Source organism: Hippocampus zosterae, chromosome 10 (genome assembly GCF_025434085.1).
Source record: "Hippocampus zosterae strain Florida chromosome 10, ASM2543408v3, whole genome shotgun sequence".
NCBI classification, from domain to species: domain Eukaryota; kingdom Metazoa; phylum Chordata; class Actinopteri; order Syngnathiformes; family Syngnathidae; genus Hippocampus; species Hippocampus zosterae.
The window spans coordinates 8,945,667-8,960,466 of NC_067460.1; the positions used below are offsets into that span (position 1 = coordinate 8,945,667).

Here is a 14,800-nt window from a genome sequence, read left to right on the forward strand (position 1 = left end):
ACACCCATCACACACACTCAGAAAGACAAGCACCGCCACCTGTCCTGACCAACTTAGCGCCAATGCCGACCGGAGCTAACAGTGTGACGAGAGTACTTGACATACCTGCCCCCACCGTGTGATCCTTGTGGATTAGGAATACTTAACCTTGCATAAAAGTCTATTGTCATCACCCTGTTGGTAGGACTCAATTGTTTTGTTTTGTTTTGTTTTGTTTTGAAACAGATTTAAATCTACTTCATCGTCATTCCTGCAGCCTTTCTTTTCTTTATCATGAACAGCAACAGAAATTGTTTTTATATATTGGGAGAACAGAAGAGCATGTATCTTTATTTTCACCCGAAACACAAATGCATTTCTGAATGTTTTTTTTTCAATCTCACAGCTTATTGAGAAAATTCTATTCTAAAGGTATTGTTATGATTATTTACGACACGATAAAAGAAAAGTAAATGTATGAGAACGTTGCTGTCCAATTTAAAAAAAAATTGTGACTTTATTTCCGTCCTTAACGCAAAGAAAACCTCTTTTTTTAAATTAACATGGAAATGAAATATGAAAATCAGAAAATCATGTGGCTTTCAATTGATAATGACAGTATAATCGTAAAATAAAGCAAGTATTAAAAAAATACCAACTGACATATTAGATTCTCTAAATTTGTACCTTGAGACAATATTGTAATGCATTTTTTGTTGTATGCTTTTTTTTTAGTAAATATGCCACCAATATGTAATCAATTCCAGTATTATTATTACTGTTAGTTATTATTTGTAATATATATACATCTACCCATCCATTTTACATTATGCTTATCTGCATTCGGGTCCAGAATGTGCTGGAGGCCATCGCAGCTGACTTAGGGCTGAAAACACAGCAGCACTCTGGAGCCGTCAATTGCAGAGCACATACTGTACGTCCAAATAAGTAACCACTCATGGTCAGGTTAACCAATCGACATCTTAGTCTTGACCGAGTGAACTTGACACACATTTGTGGAACGTGGAAGGAAGTTGAAGTACACGAGTAACAAAGGAACATCCACACAATACTGTGAGGTAAATACTGTGCTGCCCATCGAAATATATTTTTATGAAATTTCAGTGAACTTTCTTTGCATATGAGCTGGGAGAAACCACTTTGTTCTACTTTCTGATTGTGATGCGTGTGGTGTCTATTTTGTTATCGTTTCCAATAAGGAAGTGTTTCCTAACCTTTGCTGAGCCGCCAAGTCCCATATTTTGAATTCGATGAGAAAAATCTCACTACCGAGCAAAAATAGAGAGGCTGAAAGAAATGATGGCCTCGTCTCAATTGACGCCTAAATGAGGAAAAGCTATTATTTAGTTGTATGAATGGCATTTATTCAAGTTATTAAATTGTTCTTCCTGCCCCTGTACGTCACTGACATAGAGGAATATACATTATTTGCAATCACTAAATAGTACTTTTTGTAAAAATGCATCCGGGGGAAAAATGGTTCGGGGGGGGGGCTTGGATAACTTCCTGTGGCACCGTGGTTTGGAATCACTTCTTTAACGGACTTATGAAAGTTGTGTGTTAACTCCAGTTATCCATTTTAATCAATATTTTATTGGGTGCCTGTACTTCCGCAGTCCTCGCAAGGTGGCGGCCATCGCACTTTGTTGTACGGCCACGCAATCCTTCTCAGGCACAACCACTCAGGAATGGTACGTTAGGCTATTTTTTTCCCCCTTACATCCCGCTTGATGTCAGAATTCTAAATCCAGACTTTCTCTCCAGTACCTGAGCTGTTTGACCACATCTCGCTCACTCACAGACAAGCTGGCCTTTGATGTGGGCCTACAAGAAGATTCCACTGGTAAATTGGAATTCTTATCTTTAATTTTGCAATGAACTGCTTCCCGTTCGCTGTTATCCTATTCACATTTTTATGCGCTGAAAAACTCACCTATTTGCTTTTTTTGGGTGCTCTCTGTAATGTTTTAAAGTGCCACAAGATGGTGTCAAAGCCTTGGCTAAAAGAAAGTAGTGTTTGGTTAAGGGAAGTATGTTGAAATGATACATCAGCACTATTTCAAGGCCTTTCTATATTAGGGACGAGTTCAGTTTAGCTTGGGTTGTCTTCCCACGTTTCCTTTTGCTGTGCTGATTTACGAATCGTAAATCGTAAAATCGTAAAAAACTCAAGCTAGCATACGAGGACGCTCTCGTTATTGCTTGATAGTTGCTATTTTTACATGTTGTGAAGTAAACACACCTTGTGATTGGCTGGCAACCAATTCAGGGTGTCCCCCGCCTACTGCCCGGAGACAGCTGGGATAGGCTCCAGCACCCCCTGCGACCCTAGTGAGGATCAAGCGGCCTCGGAAGATGAATGAATGAATGAATATGAAGTAAACACATCCAGTACACACTTGCACCTTTGGTGCGTTTGTCCAAAATTATTTCTTTTTATGACCTGCGATTGGATGGCAACTAGTTCAGGGTTTCCCCCGCCTGCTGCCAGAAGACAGCTCGGATAGGCTCCAGCACCCCCACGATCCTCATGAGGAAGAGTTTGAAATTATATTGACGTGTTTTGGGCTCATTGTTTACGGAATCGTTCCGGTTTGAATCGCAACATGACTAGTGGCCGCCATCTTTGTCTCATTTTCTTCAAAACATGGAATGGGCACGACAAATGTCTCTACAATCGTCCATGACAAACAAATAAATGACCCGTTCTCTTGCTCAAACTGCTTTTCTCACCATTTACTCTTTCATTTGCATGGTGAGTTTTTAGGGCAAGTGTTGGTGTTTGAAACAGCATGTAAAGTTTGTCCCGTGTTGATGTCTTGAAATTTTGCTCTGTACGAGCATTTGATGGATATTTCTAACCGAAACTTGTCAGCCAGTCGGTGAACGGGGTTCCCTGAGAAGAAGACAAAACAGAAGGATTGAGGAAATTATGACATTTTACTCTAATTTGAAGGTGCTTTTTGACCAGGTTTTCTTGAGGCGATATCACACAAATAATTGTTTTCCAACTCATCGTCCATTTTCCCCAAATTTTAAGTGGCCATTTCAACTAGACTATTCTTTTTGTCAGACTGTCATTTTTGGGAAATCATGCCTCTTTGCTAGTTCAAACTACAGTGTTAATACAATGAACCTCCATTTGTGACGGGGCACATATTCCAGACCAGTGGTTTTCAACATGGGTTCGATCGAACCCCAGGGGTTCGGTGAGACCGTCTCAGGGTTTCGACGGAGCCTCTGCCATGGAGGTTAAGACACAACCCGACTCAACACGTCAATAAGTGAAATATGCCTGCTTGTCCAATCAGTGCTGTGGGAAATTTAGTTCGCTCAGTAGTTAACGTGTGACTGTCGTGATAGTACGTTGTAAAATTAAAAAAAAGAATACTTATGGTTTGAAATTTGATTTACTCTTTTCTTCTGTGTTTAATTAATAAATGCATTTTTTGTGTTTTCGGTGAATATGCATATTAACTGGTTGGGTTCGGTACTTCTAACAACTTCTGTGCTCGCCACGGATTGTCCATAACGAACACCTTGTTCAAACATAAGGGTGTCCATATGTGCACTTGGCACCAGGACACCCTAGGCCGCAGTTCGATGATCGACTTTGTAGTTGTATCATCAGATTTGCGGCCGCATGTTCTGGACACTCGGGTGAAGAGAGGGGCGGAGCTGTCAACTGATCACCACCTGGTGGTGAGTAGGCTCCGATGGTGGGGGAAGATGCCGGTCCGTCCTGGCAGACCCAAACGTATAGTGAGGGTTTGTTGGGAGCGTCTGGCGGAATCCCCTGTCAGAAGGAGTTTCAACTCCCACCTCCGACAGAGCTTTTCCCATGTTCCGGGGGAGACGGGGGACATTGAGTCCGAGTGGACCATGTTCCGTGCCTCTATTGTTGAGGCGGCCAATCTGAGTTGTGGCCGTAAGGTGGTTGGTGCCTGTCGTGGCGGCAATCCTCGTACTCGCTGGTGGACACCAGCAGTAAGGGATGCCGTCAAGCTGAAGAAGGAGTCCTATCGAGCCTTTATGGCCTGTGGGACCCCAGAGGCAGCTGACGGGTATCGACTGGCCAAGCGGACCGCGGCTTCGGTGGTCGCCGAGGCAAAAACCCGAGCGTGGGAAGAGTTCGGTGAGGCCATGGAAGCCGACTTCCGGACGGCTTCGAGGAAATTCTGGTCCACCATCCGACGTCTCAGGAGGGGGAAGCAGTGCACCACTAACACTGTGTACAGTGGGGATGGGGCGCTGCTGACTTCGACTCGGGACGTTGTGAACCGGTGGGCAGAGTACTTCGAAGACCTCCTCAACTCCACCAACACGCCTTCCTTTGAGGAAGCAGAGCCTGGGGACTCTGAGGTGGGCTCTCCTATCTCTGTGGTTGAAGCCACCGATGTGGTTAAAAAGCTCCTCGGTGGCAAGGCCCCAGGGGTGGATGAGATCCGCCCGGAGTTCCTCAAGGCTCTGGATGTTGTGGGGCTGTCCTGGTTGACACGCCTCTACAACATCGCGTGGTCAACAGGGAGAGTGCCTCTGGATTGGCAGACCGGGGTGGTAGTCCCTCTTTTTAAAAAGGGGGACCGGAGGGTGTGTTCCAACTACAGAGGGATCACACTCCTCAGCCTCCCTGGTAAGGTCTATTCAGGGGTGCTGGAGAGGAGGGTCCGTCAGGAAGTCGAGCCTCAGATTGAGGAGGAGCAGTGTGGTTTTCGTCCCGGCCGTGGAACAGTGGACCAGCTCTACACCCTTAGCAGGGTCCTTGAGGGTATGTGGGAATTCGCCCAACCAGTCTACATGTGTTTTGTGGACTTGGAGAAGGCGTTTGACCGTGTCCCTCGGGGAGTTCTGTGGGGGGTGCTTCGTGGGTATGGCGTACCGAACCCCCTGATACGGGCTGTTCGGTCACTATACCACCGATGTCAGAGTTTGGTTCGCATTGCCGGCAGTAAGTCGGAACCGTTTCCAGTGGGGGTAGGACTCCGCCAAGGCTGCCCTTTGTCGCCGATTCTGTTCATAACCTTTATGGACAGAATTTCTAGGCGCAGCCGAAGCGTTGAGGGAGTCTGTTTTGGGGGCCTCAGTATTACATCCCTGCTTTTTGCAGATGATGTGGTGCTGTTGGCTCCTTCAAACGGAGCTCTACAACTCTCACTGGAGCGTTTCGCAGCCGAGTGTGAAACGGTTGGGATGAAAATCAGCACCTCCAAATCTGAAACCATGGTCCTCAGTCGGAAAAGGGTGGATTGCCCCCTCCGGGTCGGGGAGGAGATATTACCCCAAGTGGAGGAGTTTAAGTATCTTGGGGTCTTGTTCACGAGTGAGGGCAGGAGGGAGCGAGAGATCGACAGGCGGATCGGTGCAGCGTCTGCTGTGATGCGGACGTTGTATCGGTCTGTCGTGGTAAAGAAGGAGCTGAGCCAAAGGGCGAAGCTCTCAATTTACCGGTCGATCTACGTCCCAACCCTCATCTATGGCCACGAGCTATGGGTCGTGACCGAAAGAACGAGATCCCGGATACAAGCGGCCGAAATGAGTTTTCTCCGCAGGGTGTCCGGGCTCTCCCTTAGAGATAAGGTGAGGAGCTCGGTCATCCGGGAGGGGCTCAGAGTCGAGCCGCTTCTCCTCCACATCGAGAGGAGCCAGATGAGGTGGCTTGGGCATCTGATTCGGATGCCTCCTGAGCGCCTCCCTGGTGAGGTGTTCCGGGCATGTCCCACCGGGAGGAGACCCCGAGGAAGACCCAGGACACGCTGGAGAGACTACGTCACCCAGCTGGCTTGGGAACGCCTCGGAATCCCCCGGGGAGAGCTGGAAGAAGTAGCTAGGGAGAGGGAAGTCTGGGCTTCCCTGCTAAAGCTGTTGCCCCCGCGACCCGGCCCCGGATAAGCGGTAGATGATGGATGGATGGATGGACTTCTAACAAGGTTAAGAACCACTTTTCCAGACCCATCACAATAATTGAAATTTAACATGGAAGGACTAATAGTTTTACACATTTCATCTGCATTGTTTTTCTTCGTTCTTCTTTCTACCCAATCTTGCTGCTGCAGACTGTAAATTTCCCCAATGTGGGACAAATAAAGGATATCTTATCTTATTAAACACATTTCAATATGTTAAAACACACTTTTTCAGCGAGTAAGTATCATGTAATGTACTGTAAATGTAGAGCCTTCAGTCGCGCTGCTCCTCAGCTCTGGACCAATCTACCTCCGGACCTCCAAAACTGTACACCTCTCTCCACTTTCAAGTCTGGTCTAAAAACACACCTGTTCAGGATTGCCTAAAACACACAATTCTTCCATTTCCTCTGTTTTGTGATTTTATGTCCTGTTTTTTACTGTATGACATATTTCTCTTATTTATTTTTACATTGTATTTCCTTTATTGTCTGTACAGTGTCCTTGGGATGCATGAAAAATGCTTTTAAACAAAATGTATTATTATTTATTATTATTATAAAATGCGCTTGAATTAAAAAATGGGTGGCGTCTATTACGGTGAATATCAAAGTTTATTATACTACTTTTTACCTTACCCTGGACATTGTGTTCTCGTCCGCACAGGCGAGGCTTGTTGGTGGACCATTCATCCGGCCTCCAAGCAGAGGTCTGAAGGTGAAAAGGTCCGTGTGGGGGATGACCTCATTCTTGTCAGTGTGTCCTCTGAGAGATACTTGGTGAGACTCATCGAAATAAAAAACATGGCATGTGTTTTATCGTGAGTTATTTTTGCTGAAGACCAACCCCTCTTCCCCTACCGCCCATCAGCACCTGTCCTACGCAAGCGGAGATCTGATGGTGGACGCCTCCTTTATGCAAACTCTGTGGAATATGAACCCCATTTGCTCTGGATGTGAACTCGCTGAAGGTGCAAACACGCACACAGATATGTCTAATACATAACTTACAATTGAAGTGAATTTCCAAACATAACAAAGTAAGCAAATACTACTAATAATGATGTAACTGAACACAGACACTTGAAACAATGTGACAAACACTGGTTGAACAAAATTAATGCTATTATATTTATTTTATTTATTTTTTGTCAAGACTTCGTAAAAATCTGTCTAAAAAATCCTTAATGCCGAAAGACAACAATCCAAACGAGTTTTTGTTGCCCTGCTTAATCTATAAAAGCGTGTCAGACTTTATGATGGCCTGAGATCTTCTGTTTTCAGGGTTCCTCACAGGCGGTCACGTTCTCAGGCTGTTCCATGGCCACATGGATGAGTGTCTGACCATCGCCACACCGGAGGAAGGAGAGGAGAAACGCAGGTGAGAAAAAGCAAAGTCATGTGTTGAAGTAGAATCAACATTTTTCCCCTCAGCTTTATTCATTTATTTATCTATGATTTAATTATTGTGATTTTTTTATTTGACATTTTTGAATTGTCATAAGCATTTAAAATGACATGTATTTTATTGTATTTTTTTAACATATATTCATTTGATCTTCTTTGAAATATTTAGCAAATGTTTATTTGCAGTCTATTCAATGTCTATTATTGGTCATCTTATATGTCCTTTGTGTGTGCGTGTGTGTGTGTGCGTGTGTGTGTGTGTGTGTGCGTGCGTGCGTGTGTGTGTGTGTGTGCGCGCTTTCCAGAATGGCTCAATACGAAGGTGGTGCTGTTTGCAGCCAGGCTCGTTCGCTCTGGAGGTTGGAGCCTTTACGGATTAGGTGATTATACGAAAGTAACAACACAATGTAACGTAACTCAACAAGGGGAAAAAGTCAAATCTTAACAAGGGAATTTTCTTGTATTCATAGGTTTTGTTCTTGAAAAAAAATCATGCAGGAATGTCAAATGGATATGATAATTCAACACAATCAATTTAAGGCCTCAGCATCCGGTTGTCCCACTTTGAGAGTCACCGGATTAAAGGATTATTATTATTATTATTTTTGCTTCCAGTTGGAGCGGTAGCCACTTCAAGTGGGGGCAAGCTTTCCGCATCCGCCACATCACCACAGGCCGGTATCTGGGTCTGGATGAGGAAAAGGGCCTGGTGGTTGTGGACTCGGACAGAGCCAACACCAAACTGTCTGCCTTCTGCTTCCGCGCCTCAAAGGTCATTATGACTTTTCTGTCTTTCATGTTGGTCATATGCTATTTGGAAAAAGTTTGGTGACATTTTAGGATGTACTGAAAATGCACTATACGAGTGAAATTACTATAAAAATGCTGTGAATCGTAGCGATGTAACGACAATGGCAATATCGCAAAACCTGTATTGCAATTGCCACAATATCCTCTTCGTCATGTCACGTTATTAAAAGGTTATTTTCCAGTTGTGCAATTCCAGCACTCTTTGGTGGTTAGTTTATTCGTGTGATCTCATTTGCATTAAGTATATTTTGGCCACCTACGTTTTAGACCCACGCTAATATGGTCTCCCGATTTGCTGGTATCCTTTATTTGTCAGAGTGAATAATATGAATGAAAACAGATTCAAAACAAACCAATTACGTGTAAAAACATTTAAAGTCACGGTTAAAAACGATGCTCTTCTCCCATACGACTTTCAAAGTGTTTTCAAAATTATATTTTCGAAAATCTTCACGATAAGAAAACGGTCTTTTCTTAGCGTTTACATCTCTTTAACACTGTTTGTAACCGCTTTTAAATATCCATCCATTTTCTATTGTGCTTATCAGGGGTCGGCAGCCTTTTACTTTTAATTAAACAAAATGAAGCATACAGAGTAACGATGTGTATAAATTGCGCTATAAATCAGTGATTCCATTTATTTCGTTTTAGGCACACACATTCAGTGACTAATAAGGCACAGATAATACAGTGCTTTAGAAAGTGAGAATGGTGACCCCAAGACAAAAACAGCATTTATACTTCACATGCATTTGTTTTGGTAGCATCTGAAAGAAATAAAGAAATAATCAAATGAATATTTGGTCAGTACGTCATGGATTTCCTTTCCAGTATTAGAGAACGAAGGGCTCTTGTATTGCATTTTTGATTGATTCTGAAATTCACCAGCCAGACAAAATATCCTGAACTTTCTATTAGTAGGGTTGATCTTTTTTTTTTTTTTTTTTTTTAAATAATACTTTTCCATTTGGTCATTTGGTCACCACCGAGCAGGAGAAGGTGGACGTAGCTCAAAAGCGTGACGTGGAGGGGATGGGCATTCCGGAGATCAAGTATGGAGAGTCCATGTGCTTCGTACAGCACGTGTCCACCGGCCTGTGGCTCACCTATGCCGCTCTGGATGCCAAATCAGCACGTCTGGGAATGATGAAGAGGAAGGTGTGCTTGTTTATACATTTAATATGGAGAACGTGCTTCAAATACCACCATTAGGAACGTGATACAATCTCACTGATAATCAATGAGGTTGTCATTGCTTCCAGGTCATCCTGCACCAAGAAGGACACATGGACGATGCCCTCACTGTTTCTCGCTCCCAGACTGAGGAGTCTCAAGCAGCTCGTATGATTTATAGCACTATGGGTCTCTTCAGGCAGTTTATCAAGTAGGTCTATACATGCATGAACTCCAGAAAGAGAGTAGGCAGGGAGGAGCAGGGTGGATTGACCAAAATGTATTTTACAAAACAAGAACTAATTACCTAACGACCAACAAGAGTGCAGCTGCAGTGCCACCTGTTGGTCCCAAACCAAATTATAACACCGACTTCACCGAATGGATGTAATTTAGCTCAAGTTTCAGAACCGTATTTTCCACGCTAAAAGGCACACTGGATTATGAGGCGCACCTTCAATGAATGGTCCATTTTGTAATTTTTTTATACATTGGGCGCGCCGCATTATAAGACCCAATCTACAATGCATCCACTAGATGGAGCTATGCTCAAAGAAACAGCAACAGAACGATCAGATGTCAGTAAAATTTGTTTAATAAAGCAGTGACATAACATTCACATAACATTGACTCGTTAACGTTGAACTCTCTTGCCGCTGCTCTCTTTCTGTGTTCAACTGCGTAACCTGATCGCCTTAAGTTTGAACTCTGCGTTGTCAGCATATCTCGAGCAAGGAGCCATTTTGGGGTCGAAATATTACCGTAATGACCATACACAAGGCACATCGGATTTTAAAGCGCTGTAAGCTTTTAAGAAAATGGAAGGCTTTTAGGTGCACCTTTAGTGTGGAAAATATGGTACCACTTTTTCAGTGAAGTATGGTGGTAGGCCATGGTGTGGGCATTTATGCCTTGCTAATGGAACTGTTTCACATCATATTTGTTGATGGTATGCTGCTGACAAAAGTATTAGGAGGAATTCAGATTTTTTTTGTCAATATTATCTACTCATATTCAAGCAAATGCTTCAGAACTCATCAGATGGCGATTCACAGTGCAAATGGACAACGACCCGTCAATGATTAAATCTGCAGTTAAAGCACACCTTCTTCATTTCTTTTCAAATCCACTGTGGTGGTGTTCAGAGCCAAAAAGATTGAATTTGTGTTGATGGCATAATATTTGTGGACCTTACTGTCATGAGTCTAAATGGATTTGTTTGCCCTGCCTCAGGGGTTTGGACTCTCTGAGCGGGAAGAACAAATCTCCGGGCCCTTTGTCTCTCCCTCTGGAGGGCGTCATCCTCTCGCTGCAGGATCTCATTTTCTACTTCCGTCCTCCCGAGGACGAACTGGAGCACGAGGAGAAGCAGACCAAGCTCCGCTCCCTCCGCAACCGTCAGAATCTCTTTCAAGAGGAGGTATGCGGCGAGCGCATTTTTGCAGCATGGTGTAGACATGCAGGGATCAGACGTGCATCAGCGATTTATTTTGACAGATGACGGAGAGCCCTTCGGCGGGCTCTCCTAACTTTGAGGGTTTAAATAAAAGTTAAAAAAAAAACTACAGACTGAATTGCACTTAAAGGTGAAGTGAACCCCCCGAACATTATTTATAATAATATGTTCTATGGAGCCCCACGTGTCTAAACGCGCTATTCTGATTAATGTTGTGTTGGTGTAATATGAATTAAGCAGTGTTGGGGTAAAGTGGCTTTCTTTCCTCCGCGTGTTTGTTGAATTTCGGACGGTGAGGATTTTGGTTATCCAAATACAGGCTGGAGACGATGACCAGTACCTTCGAATGTTTTATTTTTCTCTTCTGCAATTTACGAATCGATTCAGGCTCCTGAGAGTTTCAGATTTTGTCAGAAAGCGTAGAAAAAAACAGTCATGAGAATATATAGAGACAATATGATAATGAGAGGCGGGGAGTTACGCCTCCATGCAAATCCCGGAAACAAAGAAAGGTCGATGCAATTCGATCTTGACATGTTGCGAAAGTCCAGACCTCTCCCACTGTGCGTAAATCTTGAGATAAGAGTCCTTCCCCAGGGGAACTTGACGGCCTTCAGGGGCTCTCCCGAGGTGGCACTAAAGGTGATTGTAATCACAGTAAGCAGGAAATACCTTCAACAGCATTCTACATTCTTTGTTTCAACTGTTTGAACAGAACCAACAACAGAGCGGGGCTAAAAAAATCACAGTTAGGAATAGATTCCTTAACCGCAGCAAAATCCATTCGGTTTTATCCATCTCAGGGGGCGGCCATTTTGCCAATTGCTGTTGACCGAAAATTACTCACTTTTGGTCCTCTTTCAGCTAACGAACAATCATGAATCACCTGCTTTCTGAATCTGAGTTATGATTGGTCGTTATCTGAGCCCTGAGCAACTGTGATGTTATTTTCAGGCAACAGCAAGTGGCAAAATGGCCGCCCCTGTGATGAACAAAAACAGATGAATTTTGATGCTAAACTGATAGTCCACAAAGGTTGTGTTTAGACCCGCGAGGGCGCATAGAACAATACAATTTTAAAGAACATATTTGAGTTGACTTCCCCTTTTATGTACTACTGTAAAAAATAATGTTTGCCATGAATTATCTGCAGTGCCGTTTTTAAAATGTGAAAAAATTCCTCAGGTTCTATTTGTGGTGTTCCATGTGTTTCTCCATCAGGGAATGATCACTATCGTGCTGGAGTGCATCGATCGGCTGAATGTGTACAACACGGCGGCCCACTTCTCCGAACTCGCAGGCGAGGAAGCAGCAGAGTCCTGGAAGGAGATTGTCAACCTCCTCTACGAGCTGCTCGGTACAAGAATCGCATACATTGGATAAAGGCGAAGAAATGCATGCATCCAACATCATTTGTTTCCCCTCTTTTGGAAAGCTTCCCTCATCAGGGGCAACCGCTCCAACTGCGCCCTGTTCTGCGACAACCTGGACTGGCTGGTCAGCAAGCTGGACCGTCTGGAGGCTTCATCAGGTATCACACTGTTCTTTCAGACAAGAATTTACTTGGATTTTCTCCAAAAAGTTACACTTTGTAGTACCGTAATAATCGAAAATTGACACTTAAAAAAAAAAAACGTTTTAGGCATTCATTTAATTTTGTGTAAAGCTGACAGCCCTTTCAATACTATCATATGTAAAGCTAACTGTTCAAATAGAAATTATGGCAAAATGAAGTGTTTTAGGACAGCCGTATTATTGGAGTATAGTTCATTTATGAAGCTAACAAAGAACTGTTTTCCTACCTTATAATAATAGTATGATCAATATATTTCTTTTCTGTAATTTATCACCTAGGTATTCTGGAGGTGCTCTACTGTGTGCTCATCGAAAGCCCCGAGGTTCTAAACATCATCCAAGAGAGCCACATCAAGTCCATCATCTCTCTCCTGGACAAGCATGGACGCAACCATAAGGTGTGTTTTTGAGATTTTCTAACATCCTCAAATGACACTTTACTCCCTATATTTTTTTCATCCGCCCTGTTCAGGTTCTTGATGTCCTGCGCTCTCTCTGCGTGTGTAACGGTGTCGCTGTGAGGTCCAATCAGAACCGCATCACTGAGAACCTACTACCGGGCCGCGACCTCCTGCTGCAAACCAACATTGTAAATTACGTAACCAGGTACTCCAAAATGCCTAATTATGATTTAAAGCAGGGGTGTCAAACTCATTTTTGTCGCGGGCCAAACTCTACTTCCGGTTTCCCTAGGAGTGTCGTTATGAATTTTGGGAAACCATATAAATGTTGAATCTCCTCCACATATTACATACACAGCACACAACAAATTGATGAGTGACTAGTTTCAAAATTAATAGTCAAGAATAATGAATTGAAAAAAATGAAAAAAATTTTGGTTCAGACTTTAGCAAGCATCCTGGAACGTGACATGCTTGATTTCCTTTTGCGGGCCACATATAATGATGTGGCAGGCCAGATCTGGCCCCCGGGCCTTGACTTTGACACCTGTGATTTAAAGCCGATGCAGCAGTGGTTCTAAAATGTTGTATGCCAAGTACCACCCAAAAAATTAATTATCATCCCTCCAAGTGCCATCATCATGACCAAAATTAAAATACTGTAGCATAGCCTCTCTCCCACTCAAAGAAGAAAAAAGCTAAATGGAGTGCTATTTTGGATTTCATAAAGTTCAAGTCCTTGTGACTTCACAAACAGACACATAGGGTAATGTGTAATTCCAACTCATGTGGGTAAAGTAGCCCCATGCTGTACTCAAGTAGGTCTACAGTTACTTTAAAATGACACAGTCCTCCAAATAATTACTTGAGTTAGAGTAAATCAATATAATGTGAAAACAATGAACTCAAGTAGTGAGTAGCTGGTGAGTAACACAGAGGTGAATGTCATCAAGACAAAAACATAAAATCGGAATGTACGCATTCAATTCAAGTCTTGAGTAAAAAGCATGTTTCAGTGAAACTACTTTGACAAGTACAATTTATCCTCAAAATGCCTTCAACAGATATAATGGAATCAATGTTATCACATTACTATGCACACTAATCACCATTCACTGATTATGGTCGCCTTTTATGGCAGTTATTTATTTCTGTTTCAAAAGGTCAGCTTTAATCATGACAATGATGTTGTTGTGTGTGCTCAGTGTCCGGCCAAACATTTTCTTGGGCACATGCGAAGGCTCCACACAGTACAAGAAGTGGTACTACGAGATGATGGTGGACTACGTGGAACCCTTCGTGACGGCGCAGGCGTCGCACTTGCGTGTGGGTTGGGCCATGACTGAAGGCTACAGCCCCTACCCCGGAGGCGGGGAGGGCTGGGGAGGCAACGGCGTGGGCGACGACCTCTACTCATACGGCTTCGACGGCCTCCACTTATGGTCAGGTAAGATCGCGTGCGCCACAGGTCAAGGCCGGATCCATCCCGCTGCATCATTTCCTGTTAATGGTCTGTGTTGAAAACAAAAAGGTCGTCTTTTCTGCCCAATCAGGCACGGTCGCACGCCAGGTAGCTTCACCCAATGCACACACTCTGGCCGCGGACGACGTGGTCAGTTGCTGTTTGGATCTGAGCGTGCCCAGCATCTCCTTCCGCATCAACGGACACCCGGTTCAGGGCATGTTTGAAAACTTCAATGTGGATGCCCTTTTCTTCCCCGTCATCAGCTTCTCAGCGGGAGTCAAGTAAGACCAATGCTTGTCTTCAGTCAACAAGTTGTAGTTTCTTTCTATTGAAGGAAATTCCAAATTGTTGCGTTGGCTATGCCCAGTGTTTGTGCAACAGCTCAAATCCATTTTCCTTCCTCTCTCAGCTTCAAAATGGGTTGCTTTTCTAGTTTTCACAAGTGTAATGCAAAGCAAAAAAAACCAAACAAACAATCTAATGTTTAAGCAATCAATCCAAAAGACAAAACCACCCTTCAGTCACATGTTCCATTTAATCACATGAAAAGTGGGGTGGAATTTTCCTCTATGTTCTCTGATTTCTAATGTTCTCTGTACATCGGAATTCTG

At 43.6% G+C, this 14,800-nt stretch overlaps 1 protein-coding gene across 11 annotated transcripts in view; it reads left to right on the forward strand.

Annotated features, from left to right (window-relative positions):
- ryr1b (ryanodine receptor 1b (skeletal)) overlaps window positions 1–14,800 on the forward strand; it is a 116,299-nt gene that overhangs the window by 20,037 nt on the left and 81,462 nt on the right. For 10 of the 11 annotated variants that reach the window (XM_052078747.1, XM_052078752.1, XM_052078754.1 and 7 more), the window contains 16 exons: window positions 1,617–1,691; window positions 1,765–1,843; window positions 6,570–6,682; window positions 6,774–6,873; window positions 7,187–7,283; window positions 7,615–7,689; window positions 7,925–8,081; window positions 9,113–9,277; window positions 9,382–9,503; window positions 10,526–10,712; window positions 11,970–12,105; window positions 12,184–12,279; window positions 12,603–12,721; window positions 12,796–12,929; window positions 13,930–14,171; window positions 14,278–14,470. In XM_052078747.1, coding sequence (XP_051934707.1) covers window positions 1,617–1,691; window positions 1,765–1,843; window positions 6,570–6,682; window positions 6,774–6,873; window positions 7,187–7,283; window positions 7,615–7,689; window positions 7,925–8,081; window positions 9,113–9,277; window positions 9,382–9,503; window positions 10,526–10,712; window positions 11,970–12,105; window positions 12,184–12,279; window positions 12,603–12,721; window positions 12,796–12,929; window positions 13,930–14,171; window positions 14,278–14,470 — 2,090 coding nt within the window. Of the gene's footprint in view, window positions 1–609; window positions 1,059–1,616; window positions 1,692–1,764; window positions 1,844–6,569; window positions 6,683–6,773; window positions 6,874–7,186; window positions 7,284–7,614; window positions 7,690–7,924; window positions 8,082–9,112; window positions 9,278–9,381; window positions 9,504–10,525; window positions 10,713–11,969; window positions 12,106–12,183; window positions 12,280–12,602; window positions 12,722–12,795; window positions 12,930–13,929; window positions 14,172–14,277; window positions 14,471–14,800 lie in introns of those variants that run through there. The other variant, XM_052078755.1, reaches the window with a different exon arrangement.